The sequence below is a fragment of the Microcebus murinus genome, chromosome 16 (genome assembly GCF_040939455.1).
Source record: "Microcebus murinus isolate Inina chromosome 16, M.murinus_Inina_mat1.0, whole genome shotgun sequence".
Classification (NCBI taxonomy): Eukaryota; Metazoa; Chordata; class Mammalia; order Primates; family Cheirogaleidae; genus Microcebus; species Microcebus murinus.
In genome coordinates, this window is record NC_134119.1 from 11,597,985 (window position 1) to 11,620,331 (window position 22,347).

Sequence of the window (22,347 nt, forward strand, 5' to 3'; positions counted from 1 at the left end):
TGCCCTGGGCGAGGTGCTGGGGCCAGGCAGATAAACCTCAGAACTGACCCCTGTTCCCACAACGCTTATGGATTGTGGGCAAAATTGGCACACGCGCACATGCATGTGCACCCATAATGGAATATATGTGGTAAGTATCCCCAAGGTATGGCAGAATGATGAGGGAGCCCCGAGGGTGGAGCAGCCAGCCCTGCCTGGGGAGAGCAGGGACACTTCAGAGGGAAGGAGCCACTTGGGCTGGGTTTTACAAGATGGATTGGAATTCACCAACAGATAGAAAGAGGCTCCGACTTGCAGAGTTGCCCAACCACAGCGTGTGGCCAGAGAAGTATGTAGTTTGGGCACCTGGGGCAGGAAAGGCCAGAGAGAGGGGTCAGAGTCAAAATGAGAGGGACTCAACAATGATGCGTCTTTGCTAGGGACATCGCAGGTGCCGAAAGCCCCACACTCAGCCACGCGGCAACTGGCTTTACTTACAGGAGACAACAGCAGTCTCAGACGGGGCAGGAAGCAAAGTCCAACTGGGTCACTCCAAGGCTGGCTGGGTGGTCTGGGCTGACAGGGTGGTGTGGGCTGCGATATTTCCGCTGTGATGATAGCTGGCACCTATTAGACACTCTCTGTGTGCTGCTGGAATCTGTCCTAAGCACTTGGCATGTGTTAACACATTTAATCTTCACAGCACTTCTCTGAAGTAGACACTGTTGTTATTATCCCATTTTGCAGATAAGGAAAGCGAGGCTTAGAAAGGTTAGATAACTTGCTCACAGTAAGGAAGTGGCTCAGCTGGGGCTTGAACTCAAAGCAGGCTGACGCCCTGTGCACCCTCTCAGGACCTTCCTGTGTCCTCATTGCACCTGCCCTTTGCCTCTTCCCTTCCTTCTCTGGCTTCTCTCGGAGGTTCAGCTTTCTGATGTTTTTTATGCCTCCCTGTCCCCTGCAACTTGGGAGACATTTGCTTGGGGTTTGGCCTTATCATGGAGCTGGTTCAAGCCCAGATTCTCCTTGACCGTTTAATTCAGGGACTCACCCTTCCATAACCCACTCGCCCCCTGGATCCCTGAGTTCAAATTCTCAAGGGTGGGTTGGCTGAACCTAGCATACAGATTGGCTCAGCCTGGATTTTCCTTCCAACCCTGGGCCGATCAGGAGCAGCCAGGATCGGATGGTACAAACACAGTGACCAGTCCCCAAGCCCCTTCAGGGGCAGGGGGAAGAGGACAGGCAAGTCTCTAAAACAAAGACAGGCATATGGAGGGTTTAGGGGGTTTCATTTAGTCCTGAGGAGTCCTGGAGATTTATTAAGCTAGAAGTAACGTGATTGGATTTGTATTTTTTGAAAAAAGACCCTCAGAGTAATTTATTGCATCTACTTGCTTTTCTGCATAGTCTGAGATTAGCCTAGATTCCATTAATTTCAACAAATATCCACTGAGCCCTATGTCTAGGCTAAGCCCTCTTCTTGACAGGTAGCTATTGTTATTATTAGTATCACTGTCATGAAAGTAGCACCCCATCCCATAATAGTATGAACCACTGGTTTAGATCTAGAGTCAGCAAACCATGGCCCACAGGTCAAATTTAGTCCGCTGCCTGTTTTTGTAAATAAAGTTTTATTGAAACACAGTTGTGCCCATTTGTTCTTGCATTCTCCAAGGTTGCTTTCATGCTCTCAATGCAGAGTCAAGAAGTGGCAACGGAGGGCACATGGGCCTCAAAGCCTAAAGTAGTTTCTCTCTGGCCCTCTGTAAGTTTGCTGGCCCTGGGCTTGCTGAGTAGCTTTAAATCATTTCAATTCTCTGGGCCCCAGTTTCCATACCCAGACAATATGGGTGTGGATAAATCATCTTTTTAGCTCAAACATTCAGTCATTAAGTGACTAGCGAGACGTGAAAATGCTCCCGAACACTGAGACATGCTCTGTAGACCCAGGGTGCTACGACGGTCATCCGCTGGTGGCTGATCACTAAATCCCACTCTCTTCTTCTCACAGATCCTCGCCATAATCTCCATCATGTTCATCGTCCTCTCCACCATTGCCCTGTCCCTCAACACCCTGCCCGAGCTGCAGAGCCTGGATGAGTTCGGCCAGACCACGGACAATCCGCAGCTGGCCCACGTGGAGGCCGTGTGCATTGCCTGGTTCACCATGGAATACCTGCTGCGGTTCCTCTCCTCGCCCAAGAAGTGGAAGTTCTTCAAGGGCCCGCTCAACGCCATTGACTTGTTGGCCATCCTGCCATACTACGTCACCATCTTCCTCACCGAATCCAACAAGAGCGTGCTGCAGTTCCAGAACGTCCGCCGGGTGGTCCAGATCTTCCGCATCATGCGTATTCTCCGAATCCTTAAGCTTGCGCGCCACTCCACCGGCCTCCAGTCTTTGGGCTTCACTCTGCGGAGGAGCTACAACGAGCTGGGCTTGCTCATCCTCTTCCTCGCCATGGGCATCATGATCTTCTCCAGCCTTGTCTTCTTTGCCGAGAAGGATGAGGATGACACCAAGTTCAAAAGCATCCCGGCCTCTTTCTGGTGGGCCACCATCACCATGACGACCGTTGGGTATGGAGACATCTACCCCAAGACTCTCCTGGGGAAAATTGTTGGGGGGCTCTGCTGCATCGCGGGAGTCCTGGTGATTGCTCTCCCCATCCCCATCATCGTCAATAACTTCTCTGAGTTCTATAAGGAGCAGAAGAGGCAGGAGAAAGCAATCAAGCGGAGGGAGGCTCTGGAGAGAGCCAAGCGGAACGGCAGCATCGTGTCCATGAACATGAAGGATGCTTTCGCCCGGAGCATCGAGATGATGGACATCGTGGTTGAGAAAAATGGGGAGAGTATGAGTAAGAAGGATAAAGTGCAAGATAACCACTTGTCTCCCAACAAATGGAAATGGACAAAGAGGACACTGTCCGAAACCAGCTCAAGTAAGTCCTTTGAAACCAAGGAGCAGGGATCCCCCGAGAAGGCCAGATCATCGTCTAGTCCTCAGCACCTGAACGTTCAGCAGTTGGAAGACATGTACAATAAGATGGCCAAGACCCAATCCCAGCCCATCCTCAATACCAAGGAGTCAGCAACACAGAGCAAACCAAAGGAAGAGCTTGAAATGGAGAGTATCCCCAGCCCTGTAGCCCCTCTGCCCACTCGCACAGAAGGGGTCATTGACATGCGAAGTATGTCGAGCATCGATAGCTTCATTAGTTGTGCCACAGACTTCCCTGAAGCCACCAGATTCTCCCACAGCCCTTTGACATCACTCCCCAGCAAGACTGGGGGCAGCATGGCCCCAGAGGTGGGCTGGCGGGGAGCTCTGGGTGCCAGTGGTGGGAGGTTCATAGAGGCCAACCCCACCCCCGATGCCAGCCATCACTCTAGTTTCTTCATCGAGAGCCCCAAGAGTTCCATGAAGACCAACAACCCCCTGAAGCTCCGAGCACTTAAAGTCAACTTCATGGAGGGCGACCCCAGTCCATTACTCCCCACTCTGGGGATGTACCATGACCCCCTTAGGAACCGGGGGGGTGCTACAGCTGCTGTTGCTGGGCTGGAGTGTGCCACACTCTTGGACAAGCCTGTGCTGAGCCCAGAGTCCTCCATCTACACCACAGCAAGTGCTAGGACACCCCCCCGGTCACCCGAGAAACACACAGCAATAGCATTCAGCTTCGAGGCGGGAATCCACCAGTACATTGACGCAGACACAGACGAGGAGGGGCAGCTGCTCTACAGTGTGGACTCCAGCCCGCCCAAAAGCCTCCACGGGAGCACCAGCCCCAAGTTCAGTGTCGGGACAAGATCAGACAAGAACCACTTTGAAAGCTCCCCCTTACCCACCTCCCCTAAGTTCTTAAGGCAGAACTGTATTTACTCTACAGAAGCATTGACTGGAAAAGGCCCCAGTGGTCAGGAGAAGTGCAAACTTGAGAACCACATCTCCCCCGACGTCCGCGTGCTGCCGGGGCCAGGGGCCCACGGCAGCACGCAGGATCAGGGCCTCTGACCTGCCCCGCCGTGGAGGAGAGACTTTGGGGCAAGATCCAAAGAGGAGGGCTGTTCAGAAGAGCCACAGAGCTTTTCTTCATGAACTCTGAAACAGAAAGGCCCTGCAAAGCCCCCAGACAGAAGAGAGACCCCAGAGAAGGCTCCCTAGGACCTTGAGAGCCATGACAGATTCCTCAGCATGAAGTTGGCCAAGCCATAGGGCACAGCACCTCCCTGTAACAATTCTATTGCCCTCTTTGGGAGATGACATGAGCAGAACTCGCAGCCACCACTACCACCATTCTGGACATAACCGAGGCCACCTACTCCCCAACCTTCTCGGATGGCTTTCCGTCACAGCCTAGGAGGGCAGCGTTTCCATCCCTCCCGACTTCAGCTGGAGAAGGGTGCCGGAACAAGAGGCTGGTGTCGAAAGAGTGGGTTGACCAGTTTGGTATTGGGTGTTGCCCGGCCACCTCTAGGAACACCTGCCCATCACGTCCTGGATGGATCCCACCGTCAGAAGGCTACAGAGAATGCTTGTGTCACAGGGAAATCTCTGCGCCACAAGCAATGATCCCAGCGCAAAACTCTTACTCAAATGTCTTCATTGACTTCGGTGTTCCATAGTACCTGAGATTTTATATTTTGAGATATCATAGGTGAGTTGCACCACTTGTACTCAATTCTAATTGCCCCCTGGCGATCTGGGAAGGGGTCAGAAGGCGGGCACTCAGCCAACAGTATGAACTCGGAGTGTTGCTTTAGGGTTGTAGGAGGAAAACGCTTTCTGTATATCACTAGTGTAGACTCAAAAGATATGCAAGTGTCAAATATGCAAAAGAAATAGCTTATTCAAAGAGACTGTGTGTTCCTAAAGAACAGCATAAAAATCTGATTTTTTTTTTTACCTGCGAAAATGAAAGGAAAAAAAATACCCATAATTGAAATGCCCAGTTCAGACTTTGAGTACTTCCTGCTATGGCAGGGAAAGCGCCTACTATAATAGAAATTCTTCTTTGTTTCCTGTGGTTTTCAAGCTAAAAAAAAAAATTAAAATAAAAAGCACTTTATGTTTTTAAAAAATAGGTTCTACCAGGGACAGTGTCAACATCTTGCACTTTAAAACAAGCATTATTTCCGTGGGCCACTTGTTGGGACTGTAGTTGGGTTGTTGCTACAAGCCTGTTTCTGGCCACGGTGGGTGAGATTGTGCTGGCATCACTGTCTGCCATATAAAAGTCTTTGGGCTCCTTTCCTGTCCCTCTGAAGCATCCCCTTAACCCTCATGGGTCAGGAGGGGTTCTTGGCCCTTGGGTGGGGCCTCTCATAAAGTCAAATGTACAGGAGACATGCACATCTCAGAAGGACAGTGACAGTTGGACATTGGGTGTCTTACTCTGTTCCTTTTCTTGTCAACCAGCCATTGGTGTGTTTTTAGTGTCACTGTCTGTACAAAAAAAGCTCAACTCTCCTTCCTGCAGCCATCAATGCAGCCGGTACAGACAAAAGCAATAAGTATGTGTGTGCATCCTGAGCGGTTCTGGTGTTTTTCTTGATGTTGGTCTTCCTGTCCTAGTTTGATGAGCTGGCACTGTCCTGCCTGCTTTTGGTCCAACAGCATGGCGTTGTTGGCAGTACAGTGACATTGGGTTGAACCACTGATTGATACAATGCTATGGTGTTGGCTCATCTGTCAGTAAAGATAACATGTTATCGGTCTGCTTGTCTGCAGTACGATGGAACAATGTTGGTCTCCTTATCATGTTGATGGATGATGTCCCAAGTACAATAGTGTAGGTCTGCCTATCCTCAATACAGGAGCAGGCATATGTCTTCCCCATGGAACAAGGACATGCTGTTGGTTCACCTGTTCTCAATATCATCTGCTGCTGGTCTGCCTATTGGTACAACGGCATGATCCACCTGTTAGCACACAAATATCGTGGAGTTGTTCTGCCTGCCCTCTGTATAATGGCATGAGATTGGGCCACCTGTCACAGGTATGATGACACGGGGTCATTCCACCACCATCACAAATGCTTGTTCTCTGCTGTATACAAATCCAGTTCATACCACTTCTCAGCATCTCCAGGGACTGTGGATCCCCCAGGAGGGTTCAGTCCTGTTCTTAGGTATCGTCAGATACCTGCACAACAAATGCGAAGGGACTCAGGGGCACGGAGAGTGTGAGATCACCTGTGCCAGCTGGCACGCCCGAGGGAGGGAGCAGCGGCTCTTCCAGAAGGAGGGAACGCTGTGCCGAGCGCACAGTCTGGGCTGGGGCCTCCTGAGCAGCTACCGCGGAACGCTTCCCCGCCGGCCGTCCCGTGTATCTCTCGTTTTCATCGCCGTCAGCGTCCGCCATCAGCACAAATGTGAAAATTCAGGGAAAACAAACAAATGCTTTTTGATAAAAGTAAATAGTTGTGATTTCTGATTCAGATATTTTTAGAGCTGATGCTATCTGTAAAAATTAATAACGATAATAATATATAGTCTATTTTACATATCAGGAAAGTGAATATGTTTAAATATAGCCATATATAGTGAGAAGGAACTTACCACCCCTTCTTCAAATCGAGGCATTTCATTTGTTGGTTGAAGCAGATGAGAAGTGTACAGATTGGAAATTCTTTCTTTTTATTAAAAAACTAATAACCAATTGGTGCAACTCTCCTTGTAACCAAAGGCCCTTTCTGCCTTGTGTGGTCGTGTAGGGCCTGGCCCTTCCTTCCTTGTGTACTTTGACCTTAAAGTAGCATTTTATTGAGTCACTTTTGAAGGACGAATTCAGAAGTATCATTAAGAACCTACCTTTTCAGGCTTAATAGCCAGAGTCCTATAGAGTTCTTATAGAAACAGAATAATTGAAATTCAGCATATACTATGCTTAGAAAGTATCCGTTTTGGTTTGGTTTTGTTTGGTTTTGTTTTTTTTTTTTTCCTCTAACTTATGCGTGTATGTATCGTGGGAATGTAGCTTTTACCCTGTGCTCAATTCAAAATAGAATATTGTTACGTTTTCCCAGCCCCCATCCACCCAAAAGGGAACATACCCAGGTTTGTAACACGTATATACCCAACCTGTACCTAGGTACATGTATGTACACGCACTGGGAAATCTACCTATGGGTCTCCACTGAGAAGTAAACTTGACAGACAGGCCTTGAAAGAGAAGAGGAAAGCAATGGTTTGGAGGCAAATACTGCTTTGACTTGGTGGTTCATTTCCCACCCTTTCCTCAACCAACGAAAGCAGAAAGAAACAAATCCACCCAAACAAATGATATGGGGAGAACTGGAGGTGAATGGATGCTGGCCACTTTGGCGAATTCAAGGAAACTCATCAAGAACCCAGCCGAACTTGAGTTCCAACTTCCACCATTATCAGAAAGGGCTAGGGACCAGGTAGCTATGTGTCCCAATCACCTGGGCGAGAGTCTGCAACCCGCGGCGGGCGAGGTGGGCAAGCTTTGCAGGAGAGAGTGTGTTCACCTCTTTATCTTTGGGCAAAAGAAAACAACAGGACTTTGGTGCAGTAGATTTCGCAGTGCCTTCTTTAGGAATTCTATCTTAAGCACACTTTAAAGGGGAAGAAAAAAGAGGAGAGAACGTTTGTTCCTGTGAAGTCCCTTTCTCAAAAGGACTGGGGATGAAGAATGAAGAAGAAGAAGAGTAAGAAGGGGACACAGCAAAAATCCCGAGAAGGTCATTTCCCTTCAACTCCCCCAGCTTGCCCCCGAGCACGGCTGGTGACGCGAACTTTTGTGAACTGACTCCCAACAACTTCTCCACTGTGTCTTGGTAACTGTAGCTGCCCTTTCTCCTAATAATAAGATCCGTGTTTCTACGGAGAAAAACAAAACAGTATTCTCTTCTGTAAAACTGTAATGTATTGTTGATATTTGTAACTACTGTATATTTCTGTCTTGCTCCAGTTACTAGGCTGGAGTGTCCACGGACAAGGGGATGTTTAAAATTCACCACGGACAAGGGCCACCAAAGCCAGGTCTCTATCTCTCTCCTTTCCTTATTTCTCTGCCAACTAGTCTCGAGTAACATAACCCCAGGCTTTTCGGTCTCAAGTCAAGAAACTTGGAATCAAGGAGGGCCAGGCAAACAGCCCCCCAGGACACCCGCCTCTGGGAATGGACTTTTTCTGCAGCTGCCAAGTGGGCAAAAGGAAGAAGAGGGCTCCCGAGCTGGTGTTTCCTCCCGAGCTGGTGTCTCCTCACCCACCACTGCCTGCAGGACAGCATCCCAGTGCTTCCCCGTCACTCAGCCCAGGCGGCCCAAACCAGCCCTGGCCACACCCAGAAATAAGAGTTACCTCTGCATTTTCTGTTGCCATTTTTTTTGGCTCTAGAAGTATCTGATGCGCGACTACGTCACAGGATGTCCACGCATCTCTCAGAGTAGTCTATTTTTCTGTTCAGATAAATATATATATATATATGTATTTTTAGCAAATTTATAATAGGGCAATCGAGTCTAATTTCTTCTTTTGTAATACAGAATACTGTCTTAGGAGTTTCATTGTCGGTCATTCTCGTAGCTTTGATATTCTCTGGTCTTTTTCATTTTCTCCCATTGTCCCTTGGGCTGTTTTTTTTTCTTTTCTTCCTTTTGATTCTGATTTCTTGCGCGTAGGGAGAGACTTTGGGGTCTGACTTCCTTGTGCAGGCATTTCCTGACGCTGGGCCTAGGGTCTGTGGATGCCGTACTTTCCTCATTCGGTCTGTGTGTTTCTCCTATTCGTTGTGCTTAAGAATCCAGGGCGTGAATGCAGGTGGGAGGGCAAGGGAAGCAGGGCTCCAGATGGCCTGCAGAGCAGCCTGCATGTGGGCTGGCTCAGCTCATACCCCACTCCCCCCCAGGGATCTGAAGGGACTGAGCTTTCTCATCCCTGGAGATCTTGAAACCAAAAATCTCCTGCAAGCGAACTTCCCGCTGCCATTTCTGAGACCTAGAACCCACCCAAGTTCCTTTTGGCTGGGCTGTTCCCATGTCCGGCACCCTGTAGATCTGTAACATCAATCAGATAGAAAGGCCAGAGCTTTTTCAGGTTCTTGCAAACCTCAGAAGAATATGCTGGGCCTCAGATCTCATTGACTTCTTATCAGCTCCTCATTTCAATCCATTCCTAACAGCTTCACCAAAAAACAATGGCCAGACACCCTGGCAGCCAAGCCCTGAGAAGAGATGTCCCCAGAATCTGCTAGCTCATCTCCCCTCCCTTTTCCTGTGGAGCTGCCTAGCTCCACAGAGCAAGCGATGTGTGGCAAAGACAGTTGTACTTTTATAGCTCCCACCTGTCCAAGCCTTGGGGCGTTTTTGGACTGTCCTGATAATTCCACTAGGCGGTTTTCAGCCTCGGGTGGGCAGAGGACATCTCACTAACCAGTATCTTCAGCAGAAAGCGATTCTCCATCCATCAACTCACACAGGAAGATGAAGAAAGGCCAGATAATCTCCAACTTGCACTCATTTCAGTTTTGGTGTCCCAACTGCCTCCCCGACAGCTGTAGGGCTCTGGGCTCTGCCCAGAACCAGAGATCTGAGCCAAACCAAGACCCCCAGGTGGCGGTGAACCATCCCCCATCAAATAACTCTCAAGAGGAATCCACCCCAAATATGAATTTATTATTCTGGACTATGACCCTAATCAGAGTTTTCCCACCCCCAAAATTCCTGGTAATCTGGATTGAACCAGAGCCACATAATACAGACAGGATTTTTTAAAACTTTTGTGCAAGAGCAACAAAACCAAAAAAAATTGTCTCCCAGTAACTTCCTAAGTTTGATGTCCAGACAAGCAAACACCCTTGCTTGTGGCTATTCTTATCAAGAAAGAGGTTACATAGTTTGGGTTTCCATCCACTGTTCCTGATTGTATCTTAACCTGGAATTTCTCCTGAACTTCCCCAAATGCCAACTTGAATTTGGAGGGGGCTCTGTTAATCGAGGGAACCCTCATCTTCACCTCTAACCCTGACTCTCCATCTCTTTCTGCTAAGATCCTGAACAGATATAAAGGCTGGCCAGGATGGGGTGGAGCAAGACAGTTCACCTAAGGAAGAAACCACCCAGCTGCAGGCTGGCTGAAATTGACAATTTCAGCTCAAATTAAAGAAGCCCAAGTCAAACATGGAACCCAGTGGAACTTCCTTATACTGCAGGTGTTTAAAGAGAGGCTAGAGGATGTACAAAATGGGCATTGCACAGGGTCCCTAGAATCGCATGGAAACTGGACTGAACAACCAAGGAAATTCTCCCCCTTTGTTTCTTGGGGTGTGTGTTTGTGGGTGGGGGGTGGGGGAGGCTTTGGACATTCTGGGCACAGGCTCAGCCACTGAGACAAAGGTGTGGAGCACAGTAAGGAACCCCATTTCCAGGCTTTGCAGCTGTCAGAGGGGGTACCCAAGAGGCGGGGTGGCAGCAGGACACCCTCCTTCCTCCCAGCACCTTGTCTTGGAAAATTTTAATGGCCCTCTCCCTATTGAAATCATCCCCAGTGACTGACCGGGCACCACACTGGACTGAGACTCTTGCTTCCCAGGCCAGCCAAAGAGCAATCCACGAAGCCCCGATCGCCCGCTGGCTGTCCTTCGGTGCTCTAGCCCTTCTGCCCAGACCCTGCGCCCTCAGGAGCCTGAGGCTTTCTGTACAAGAGACGCAATTATCTGTTACCCATTAGCCAGCCCAGTGAACAACTGCCCAGGCCATAGTGAATGGCACCATTCCAAAAGGGCTTTTTTTTTTTTTCTGGTAAATAAAATAGGAGATTCCATTCAAGACCTTTGAAAGTCCCCAGCCATGAAGTAAATCCCGAAAGGCCAAAAGGGAGAGGCAGCCATAATCCAGTTTCACAGCAAAGCAAGGCTTTGGCTGCCTCCAAGCAGAACGTCCACTCACCAACGTCTGTGACGTCCTCCCCAAATCAGCCCGGATCCTGCATCCTCCAAGGGAAGCATTTGACGAGAGCGGTTTTGTGTGTGGTGGGTTTGGAGGAACCTCAAACCTTTCAACTTCAGGGTGAAGCCAAGTCCAGGTGGTCTGGGTGGTTTTATTATGAGGTTTGGCGGGATGATGTGTTTGGATGGGCAGACCGGGCAACTGCCTTCTTCCAAAACCAAAATAAAACAAAACTCAGTTTCCAAGATTCCCCCTCTAGAAGCTCTGGCCTGCAGACATAGCTCAAGCTGCAATAACGCAAAGGGTATTGGACAGTCCGTGAAAATGTAGGACACTCCCCATCCCGTCCCATCGGAATGCCCGCAAGGACATGCATGGATCCTCCTGCACATCCTGCTTCCATGAGCTGAACCAGGTTTGGAAAGAAGGTGGTAGCACAGGAGAAGAGACCCAAAAAACCCTGTCTTCTCCGTGGCTTGGCTCATGGCCCCCTAGCTCCACTAGGGTTTGGGGCTCCCTCCTGGATGAGCTGGACATCGGAGAGCTGGGTGTGCCTGAGTGCAGGGGACGAGAGGGACCCGTGGCCGCTGGGCCGGGCAGCTAGCCACTTTGCTCTCCACATCTATTTTGATTTCAGTCCAAGGTCTAGAGCTGGGAACCCCGTTTCTGCACCAGAAATTCAGGGTCATCCCCAATGCATGCCCTTGGCACACAGTGGTCGTCCGGCCTGTGTTTTCTGAGTGAGCGGATGTGAGAATGGCCTCTGAGGGAACAGGTGGCTGTGTGGTGAACAGGGGACTTGTGAGTTCTCACCTGGCTTGCGGTGCCGCTCGCTGGGAGGGGAGGAGAAAGGGGGCACCCCTCTCCCACTGAAGCCCATAACTGCTCCATCAGCGCCATCTGTTCTCTGACTCAATCTGGGGCCAAGGTGACACCCAAATTTGACTCTTGCAGGCCTGCTCAGAGCCACACTTCTGGGGCCCGTGGGACAGCCCCGCCTCCTTCCTACTCCCCTGCCCTGCATTGTTCCGGCTCATGTTCTAGTTTAGCTCACACGTGGCCCATGGGGAGACCACCAAGTGGCTTTCCAGTGGGCTAAGTGAACAGTCCAAAGTCCGGGCTTCCCTTGGTCTGGGGCTTGCTGGGGCAGGAACTTTGGAGCCAGCATCTGGAAACTGGATTGCATTCCCTGAGCCGTGGGAGCCCAGCTGCATACGAGGGCCCGCCTGTCCTCCAGCTTTTAGGGCCAGTGGTCTCCTTTCTTCTGAGCCCCGAGGACCCCCATGACAGTATGTGCCCTGATCCCGTCAGCTTAGGCCCTGTCTCTCCCAGGAACCCGTGGTGTGAGGTTGGGGCTTTTCTGCCAGCAAAGCCATTCTGATCACCCCACCCTTGATGGGGGCCGAGCCAACCACATTAGCCATAAATGACCAATGTCCTCAGCCGCTTTTTTCTCGGGGGCGTGTTCATGGGTCTTGTTCATCTCTCGTCAGTTGACGTCTCTAGTCCTTCCTGTAAAGGTGAAAATGAGCATTACGTGTGCACGCGTACACACGCACACACACACGCACACACACAGAAACCAAACAACAAAAAACCCAGTGTCTTTTATGCATGTAGTGAGATGAAATTGTGATCCTTGTGTGACCTCCAGCTGCTGTCCTGTCTTGTAAAATACGTCCAAATGTTTAAGAATTTCTAAGCAAATGGTCCCTTAATGAAGTCTGCAGAGTTCAATAAAAGGTATGGAGAAAACAAGCTTGGTGACGTTTGTTTTATTTCCTGGTGGGCACAGGGAGGCAGGGTGTGAAGAGCCAAAAGGGGACCTGAATCTGGGACCCCGGGGACCTAGAGGGCAGCGCGGGCTTTTTCTGTTCCCCTCGAAGGGGGAGGGTGCAAAAATGTACCCGTCTTGTCACCCCCGATATGCAAGCCAGTCGTAACCCACCGCATGCTGTGTTCATGGATCAAAGCTCCCACTCTGAGGCCGGCCGCAGTGGCTCACGCCTGTAATCCTAGCACTCTGGGAGGCCGAGGTGGGTGGATTGCTCGAGGTCAGGAGTTTGAAACCAGCCTGAGCAAGAGCAGGACCCCCGTCTCTACTATAAATAGAAAGAAATTAATTGGCCAACTAATATATATAGAAAAAATTAGCCGGGCATGGTAGCACATGCCTGTAGTCCCAGCTACTCGGGAGGCTGAGGCAGAAGGATTGCTTGAGCCCAGGAGTTTGAGGTTGCTGTGAGCTAGGCTGACACCAGACCACTCACTCTAGCCTGGGCAACAAAGCAAAACTCTGTCTCAAAAAAAAAAAAAAAAAAAAAAAAACTCCAACTCTGGTCATTTGGTTTTCATGTCAACTATGCCTGGGTATCCCTCTTTCATAAAAAAATGTCTCACGATAAAAGATATAATTCAAACACCCACAGGGGCCAAGCAAGTAACATAAATGAGTAAAGCAACCCAACTGAGAGACAAAAGGGAGTGGTGGTGAGTGTGGCAAACTGGAGAGCGCACACCCGGCTAAAGGGCTGGGTGCTATTCCTCTCCCGCTGCTTGCTACCCCATAAGGATGCGGGCCCAGCAATGCTGGATCTTTTCAAGAGAAGTCAGAAATCTGGATTTTTATGGAAAACATCCCAACTTTTAAGTGTTGGCAATTAATTCCGATTGTGTTAGTCCTGTACTGCCCAAATGAAGCGCGTCTGTGGGCAGATGACCACCCACAGGCTACCGCCGTGTGATCTCTGCCTCGGCCCATGGAGCTCAGCAATTTCCGTGTTAGTTGTCCGCTGCTGTGTTACAAACTACCCCGCAACCCAGCACCTCAGGGATTCAGGAGCACTTTTAGCTGGGTGGTTCTGGCTGGGGGGTCCCACATGAGTTTGCAATCAAGACATCAGCTGCAGTCCTCTGCTCGACCAGGTGCAAGGTCTGCTTCTGCGGTGGCTCGGGAGGCCTCAGTTCCTTGCTGGCTGTTGGCAGGAGGCCCAGTGGCTCCCCATTAGCCTTCTCCGTAGGGCTCTCGAGGCCAGCTCATTCCTTGTTGTGGGGACTGTCCTGTGCATTGTAGGATGTTTAGCAGCAGCCCTGACCCCTGCTAGTCGCACCTCCCTCCTCCCTCCCCCATTGTGACAACCAAATATATCTCCAGACGTTGCCAGATGTCCCCCAGGGGACAAAGTCACCTCCAGTTGGGAACCCCTGGAAGTACAAAATCCAAAAGGTACCATGGACAGTGAAATCTCCCTCACACATCTGGAGCCCAATCCCGCATCTCTAGAGTCAGTTACTACCACTGGTTTCTCGCCTTCCCTTCCAGAGATAATTTTTGCAAACACACACATGCATGTTTTGTTTTGCCTTGTTTTATTTTACCCCACACATATAGCAACATACTATACACACTGCTCTGCACCTGGCTTTTTTCATTTAACATATCTTGGAAATTATTCTGCATTAATATACCAAGAGCCTCCTCGTTCTTTTGTAAGTCTACGTTGTGGTCTATTGTACGTGGTCATTGCCAGTCTCCTACTGCCGAACGTTCAGTTGCTTCTGAACTTTTGTTATGACAAACAGTGCTGAGGCTGGGTGCAGTGGCTCTCGCCTGTAATCCTAGCACTCTGGGAGGCCAAGGTGGGTGGATTGCTCGAGGTCAGGAGTTCGAAACCAGCCTGAGCAACAGCGAGACCCCATCTCTACTATAAATAGAAAGAAATTAATTGGCCAACTAATATATATAGAAAAAATTAGCCGGGCATGGTGGCGCATGCCTGTAGTCCCAGCTACTCGGGAGGCTGAGGCAGAAGGATTGCTTGAGCCCAGGAGTTTGAGGTTGCTGTGAGCTAGGCTGATGCCACGGCACTCACTCTAGCCTGGGCAACAAAGCGAGACTCTGTCTCAAAAAAACAACAGTGCTGAAATGAATGGCCTGTTGGCAGTTCCTCCGGGTTCTGCCATCAATACAGATCTGGGATCTGTATTTCTCGATGTCCGCTACGGCGGCTACGGGCCACACCGCCATTGTCTATTGCTCTATTATTGCGTCAGCTTCTAGGCTGGGCTCTTTTGCCCTTGACCTTTCAGACTCTTCTCAACTCAGTGGCCAGAAGGGCCCTGCCCAACTGTCAGTCTGATCGTGTCGCTTCACTGCCGAGACCTTGCAAAGCCTTCCCGACACGTGTGAAATACAACCCAAAGTCCTTGGCTGGGTCTGCACGTCCCCACCTCCACTGGCTCCTGCCCGCCTCTTTGTTTCAGCTCTGCCTGTGTCGCCGAGGGTGCTCCACTGCGACGTCACCGGCCTCCTCCCTGTTCCCCAAACGTGCCCTCCGTGGCTGACTGCCTTCTGGCCCCCCTGCACTCTTGGATGGCCTGTCTTATGAGCCATTCCCTCCTGTACTCGCCCCAGCCACACTGCCACCGTCACTTTCCCAGCACGCCAGGCGCACGCCCACCCCAAGGCCTTTGCCCCGCCTGGCCCCCCACACTGGAACATCTCTTCCAGGCTGGCCCCATGGCTTACCCGTCACCTCCTCCAGGTGTCACCTCCTCCAGGTGTCACCTCCTCAACAACCCCTTCATGTGACGACCCTATAGCAGCCACACATGCTCACACACACACGCCCACTATCACACTCACACACTCCATTCTTTCTCTGCTTTGTTTTTCTTTGTTTTCTCTTTGTTTCCTCTTGACATGCTCTATTTTATTTGTTTGTTTGTTTGTTTGTTTGTTTTGTTGTTTCTCTCCCTCCTATACCATGTAAATTCCACAAGGGCACGGATTTGTGTCGGTTTTGTTCACCGCGGGGCCTCTGGTGCCTGGAAGTGTGCCTGCCAGGCACATAGTAGGTCCTCCATAAATAATTTGTTGAATGTGGAATGAATAAATAAATAAATATCTGCATAAATGAAGTGATTTCCCACTGTGTTTCTTTCTTTTTTTTTTTTTTTTTTTGAGACAGAGTGTCTCTTTGTTGCCCAGACTAGAGTGAGTGCTGTGGCATCAGCCTAGCTCACAGCAACCTCAAACTCCTGGGGTCAAGCGATCCTCCTGCCTCAGCCTCCCAAGTAGCTGGGACTACAGGCATGCACCACCATGCCTGGCTAATTTTTTCTATATGTATTAGTTGGCCAATTACTTTCTTTCTATTTATAGTAGAGACAGGGTCTCACTCTTGCTCAAGCTGGTTTCGAACTGCTTACCTCGAGTAATCCACCCGCCTTGGCCTCCCAGAGTGCTAGAATTACAGGTGTGAGCCACTGCACCTGGCCAAGACGTTATCATCTGCATTTTGCAGCTGAGGGAACTAAAGCTCAGAGTATTGAGATGACTAGTCCAAGGTCACCCAGCTAGGAAGTGGCGATACTGGGATTTTAACCCAAATCTATCTGATTTCACCAGGCTGCTGCCTCTGCCAAAAGGATTAAGCAGGATAATTCTTCAGGCTGGGTGGTGCAGGGTTTAAAAGAGCCAGGTCTGGAACTAGACAGCTGAGTTCAAAATTCCGACTCCTCTACTCGCTAGTTACTGGCATTGGGGAGGACGCCAGCCTCCGTGCCTCAGTCTCCATCTGCGGAATGAGGCTAATCAGCACCCCTTGTGTATCAAGCCCTTTAGGGCCAGGGATAGGGTGAGGAGATCGAGGCAGCGTTGTACAAGTGCAGGGTTGGATCCCGTCTCTATTCGAAATTTTGATTTTTTTTTTCATCATGGATTTTTGGCATTCATTTTGAATTTTTAAAATATTGCAGTGAAATAGTCTTTATCTTGACTCCTGAGTTTTTGGCATCGCCTTAAATCTTGCATATTTTGATACTCTAGGGAGGTGGCACCGAGCAAGGCAAATCCTTGCCTTCAAGAGACACACACCCTAGTGGGGGAGGCTGCCAATAAACAGATAAAAATATGTGACAGTTCTGGTGCTAAGAAGAAAAATGAAGTTGGGTAAAGAGACAGAGAGAGGCATGGGGCTGAAAATAGTACCCATCTCACCAGAGCTGGTACAAAGATTAACAGAAATGATCCGTGCAGAGGGTCTAGTACCGAAGCTGGCACGGCAAGTGCTACGTAAACATTGGCCATCGACGTGATTTCTGTGCTGGGCTCCAGGTTAAAGACTCCGGAGCTCTGCCCCCCGGGAGCTTTCAGCATGGGGTAGCATTTCGTGAACTGTGTATTGGGACCCACTGGGCCAGGCAGGGGTTCTCGAACTTTGTGTACTGTGGACCCCCTTGCAAGCCAGATGGAATCCATGGGCCTCCTTCTCAGGATAATACTTTGAAGTCCATAAAATAAAATACACAGGCTTACAACAGGAACAAATTCTGCTGAAACGCAATTATCAAAATAATTCTTAGATGTGATATAGTAGCATATGTGCTTCTTTATTAACAAATTAAATAACAAGATCCAGCAGTGAGCCCAGTAACTACCATAATTTTGAGGTCTATTTCCAGACACCTGCGGCAGCTGCAATGAGATACAAAACAATCCGTGGGGGCGGTTTGTGAGGACGTCACTGGAACTGTCGATACTACTATGATATGTTGCCCAAATTCATAACTGACGGAAGTGCTATGTTCCAGCCAGAGGTCAGGGCAAATAAAGAGTTTTGTCCTGTGCAAGTTCCCAGACCCAGACTGCGAACTCCTGCATTTGGGGGCTTTGAAATCTGTTTCATGGGTAATGACTAGCACTTTTAAATGAAATAATAAAATAGACTGGACCAGAATAGAATAGAATAGATTGGAAATCAGCATGTGTTATTCATAAAAAGGCAAGTATGGGAGCCAGGCACGGTGGCTCACACTGTTATCCCAGCACTTTGGGAGGCCAAGGCAGGAGGATTGCTTGAGGCCAGGAGTTCGAGACCAGCCTTAGCAACATAATGAGACACTCTCTCTATAAAAACAATAGAAAAATTAGCCAAGCATGGTGGCACATGCCTATAGTCCCAGCTATTCAGGAGGCTGAGGCAGGATTGCTTAAGCTCAGGAGTTTGAAGCTGCAGTGAGCTATGATGACACCACAGCACTCTTGCCTGGGCGACAGAGAGAGCTTCTGTCTCAAAAAATAAAAATAAAAGGTAAGTACAGATCCATGAAACTTTCATTTCAATTGTGTGTGTGTCTGTGTGTGCATGTTTGCGCACCCTCACATTACAGGTCATGATGGAAAGTATACTTCTTCCTGCAAGTCACAGGCCATCAGCTTTGGTCTGGCCCCCATCTGCCCTCCTGCCCACGCGCAAGTATGCACGGAAGATTCAAGCTCAAAATAAGGCTATGCTGTCAGTGGCTGTGCAGCCTCCCCTCCTCCGGGACGGGAGCAGGTGTGGCGATGCCCATGTCCTGAGCTCATCGCCTGTTTGGGGACCTGCCCCTCCTAGCAGCCCCACAGCAAATATTAGGAGGGGTGTTTGTGCAGAGCCAGACTGTAGCGTGCCTGGAGATGCCAGGCTGCGAAGGTTTGGGCCAATGGAAGGAAGCCACCTCTGTCGAGACACCCGGAGGGAACTAAGGCAGGCTCGACCCTTCTGTGCCTTTTCTGTGCACGTGTGCATTCCTCTCCTTCCCATTCCTGGCTGTCGAAGGCGTAGTCTGGGAGAAGAGATTGGTATCGGAAAAACAAAACTTCTAAAGGAGTCAACAGCCAGTCTCCCAAGTGGAAAGGAGTTTGACGCTCTGCAGATGGGAGGGGAAGGAACAAATGATTCCGTCGTCGGCTGTGTGGGCGATTAACCCTGTGCTAACAAGCCGGAAATGAATAAAAGGGAAAGATGGGCTTTGGGGAGGGGTTTCAAAGTGCAGCTCAGCCTAGGGGCTCAGAACAGAAACTTTGGGGTCTGAAACATGACAGTTCACATTCAGGCTATATCACTTCCTTGCTGTGTGACCTAGGGCCAGTCATTTTCACTCTCTGGAACTTGGTTTTCTAGTCCATAAAATGGAGAAATAATAGCACCTGCTTCAAGGGGCTGCTGCGGGCGTCAATGAAAGGATGTAGTCAGCCCGAAAGGCTGAGGAAGGAGGATCGTTAGAGCTCAAGAGTTCGAGGCTACAGTGAGCTACGATGGCACCACTGCACTTTAGCCTGGGCAACAGAGCAAGACCCTGTCTCTAAAAAGAAATATATATATATATAAATTCTGAGAAGGGAATCTGTGGGTTTCATTGGACTTCCCATCATCTAGCCACATTGGTGACTTTGGAGATGTCCCTTGTCCCAGGCATGGGGCATGTAGAATCCTTGGAGCCAAGTAAGGAGAGGAGTTGGAATTTGAACCCAGGCCCCAGAGGCCAAGCTCTTAGGCACTGCATCACTCCACTAAGCTCAGGGAGCTGGTCCCTGCAGCATTAAGGAGAACCTCAAAATGGCGAGCACGCAACTGCCCGACAATGATGGATGGCGCTGCCTCTGCCTGGAATAATATGCATTACTTAAAATTTTAACTGTGGATAGTGTGGAGCTATTAAAAATTCTTAAGCTGTAATGTAAAGTTAAAAATAAATAAATTCTAGACACAGCTAAGGCACTGCGTCTTCCAGGAGGCTTTGCTCATCCCTTCCCTCGGCAAGGCTAGATCGGGCGCTTCCTCCGGGCCCCACGGCCGCCAGCGCCGCCCCCATCACAGCTTTCCCGGCGCCCGGCTCTCGCTTCCCGTGGCCTCGTGACTGGTTAACCCAGCCGCGGCGGGAGCCGGGTGGCCTGGGCTCAAATCCTGGCTCCTCTGTGTCCTGGCTGCGTGACCTTGGGCAAGCTGTTTCACCTCTCTGTGCTTCATGGACTGGTACAAGTAACAGCTGGTTGCAAGGGCTGTAGTTAGGATTAAAGTGGTGTCTCTTATAAAATGCTTGTCACACTCAATAAATGTCAGTTGCTGTGGCGTCCTCCTCTCTGCCCCAGACCACGGAGGCAACAGTCCTGTCTCCTTCTTGCCTGTGTTCCAAGCTCTCAGCACGGGGCCTCTCACGGAGCCGGCGCTCGGGCAGGGTTTGCTGAATGAGTCCAGGCATTCATTCCGCAAATACCCATCGAGCACCTTCTGTGCGCCACACCCTAGGGAGATAAAGGTGCGTGAGACAGACGTAGTCTGTCTGCTCTCATGGGGTTTATGTTCTCCTGGGGGAGACAGCCAATAAATAAATAGGCAAATAAGCAAGAAGACATAGGCTCAGTGCTATGGAGAAAATGAAACAGGTGGTGTGACTAACTGGGAAGTGTGACTCCAGATGGCAATCAGGGAAGGCCTCCCTGGGGTGGTGAAGGAGTTAGCCACGGGAAGAGCCAGGAGAACAGGCTTTTGGGCGGAGCGCACAGCAAGTGCAAAGGCCCTGAGGCAGGAGTGCTCTTGGGAGGCCAGCTAGGCTGGAGGAGGAAGGGAGGAGAAGAGCGGTAGGTAGGAGGGGAGAGCACAGCAGAGGCCCACCACGCACCCCTGGCCGGCAGGATAAGCAGCCTGGAGAGCAGTGAGCAGCCGTTGCAGGGGGTTAAGCCGGGGCGGGGGTGGGGCAACACCATCCCTGCATCCAGAGCCCCCGCACCACGGGAACCGTCCCAGCCGAAATCTGGAGGCATCTGCTTATCAAGGCAGCGTCCGACCTCAGCCTGGAGGGCTCGGCCCAGGAGTCGCTACTATCCATCCTGGTCTCAGCCTCCTCTCGAGTCAGACTCGGCACATTAATATAAATGAGGCCTTTGCTGACTCAATTTCTAAATGAGTCCAGACGTTCAAGATCTCTATTCCAGGAAATGTGAAATTTATGTAATGAAAATTAAAAGAGAAACTGGGGAAGCGGCTCCTTAAGTGCCTGCTTCCCGGGCAAGTGAACCAGGTCTGTGCTCTGGCGGAAGATGGATGAAGGTGCCATCAGGGCCTGCGGGGGCCTGTAGCCAGCAGGGAGGCAGGCCACGCAGTGGCAGGGGAAGCCCCCCAGCTCCCCTTCTTCCCTCGAGAAAAAAGCCACGATAATAATCGCTCACGGTCCTTGCTGCATGCCTAGCCCTGTTCCGAGTGCTGTACTTACACGGATTGTCACACTTAACACTCATGACAGCATGATGGGGTGGGCATTACTATTTCCCTCATTTTACAGATGGGGAAACTGAGGCTCAGATTAGTGAAATAACTTGATCAAGGTCACACAGCATAATAGTGCCCACAGTGGGACTCAGGTCTCTTTCACTAGTACTTCCACAGACCCTCTTCTCCAGAGCTCAGACCATGTGAATGGCAGAGAGTCAGAGAGACCTGGGTTCAAATTCAAGCTCCAACTATGGAGCTGCTGTGACCTAGACAAGCCACTCTTATGTCCCTGGGGATCAGTCCGTTTATAATCAGAACCCCCTTGCCACAGGATTTATCTCTGAATTAAAGGAGTTAATGTACAAAGATGTCAAGCAGCGCAGGATTTTAACTGCACTCTCAGGCTGGTTTTAAAAAAGGAAAATAATTGTAAACTCATAAAACTGAAAAGTCTTAGGGTAACTGACTTCAGGTATGGCTGGATCCAGGAGGCTCTAAAGTCATCAAGTCGTAAGGGATCAGTTAGGATCTAAAGCCTTAAGGGATCAGTTTTTTCGATCTCCATGTAACGGACGCTCTCTAGGAGCTCCAGGGCTGCGTCGTTCTTACAGCTGGAAAGAGAGCCCTTTTTCCCAACAGGGCAACAAAAGTCCCAGGATTCACTCTGATTGGACCAACTTGGGTCATAGACTCATCCCATAACCAATCTCTATAGCCAGAGGAATTGACGGTGCTGATTGGGCCACCTGGGTCACATGCCCATCTCTAGAGCCTGGGGGTGCAGAAAGCCCAGGCAGCGTCACTTGGACTGTGAGCGGAAGAGCACAGGTTCCCTGAAGGAAAACTGGGGTGCTATTACCAGAGAAATAGAGAATGCATTCCAGGCCAGCACAGCTGCCAGGTTGTGTTCGTGGCACATAGTAGGCCCTAAACAAACCTATGTTCAATTGAATGAACAAATATCTACCCCACAGACAGTTGTAAAGATAAAATAAACTAATATATGCAGAGTCCCTGGCATATCGTCAGCACTCAATAAATCTTGTCTTAAAGGAACAAAATGTGCTCACGCAGGGTTTGGGTTCCGGTCCTGTGCTGAGGAGCGTAGATTATGTAGATTACAGAGGCAGCCAGCAGGAAGGGCTTCCCTCCCGCAGCCCAGCCTCCCTCAAGTTGCCCCAGGGCAGGGCTGCGACCAGCTCAGGGAAAGCCAAGCGCTTTTCTCGGGTGCAAAATGTAAGGAGGCATCAAGAACTGAGTAATCAAGATAAGCAATATCTCAATGCAATAATTTTAAAGTAAATATCAATGCAGAAGTCCATGACAAACAAAATATCAACATTTTAAATAAAGACACCCATATACGACATGTGCATATCAATTATATTTAAGTATCCAGACACACACACATA

The 22,347-nt window shown here is 49.9% G+C and overlaps 1 protein-coding gene across 2 annotated transcripts in view; it reads left to right on the forward strand.

The window, feature by feature from the left end:
• Positions 1-12,659, forward strand: part of KCNB1 (potassium voltage-gated channel subfamily B member 1) — a 105,012-nt gene extending 92,353 nt beyond the window's left edge. For both annotated transcript variants that reach the window (XM_076010884.1, XM_020281734.2), the window contains one exon: positions 1,994-12,659. In XM_076010884.1, the coding sequence (XP_075866999.1) occupies positions 1,994-4,003 (2,010 nt within the window). In that variant the 3' untranslated portion in view covers positions 4,004-12,659. The remainder of the gene's footprint in view (positions 1-1,993) is intronic.
• Positions 12,660-22,347: the final 9,688 nt, after the last annotated feature.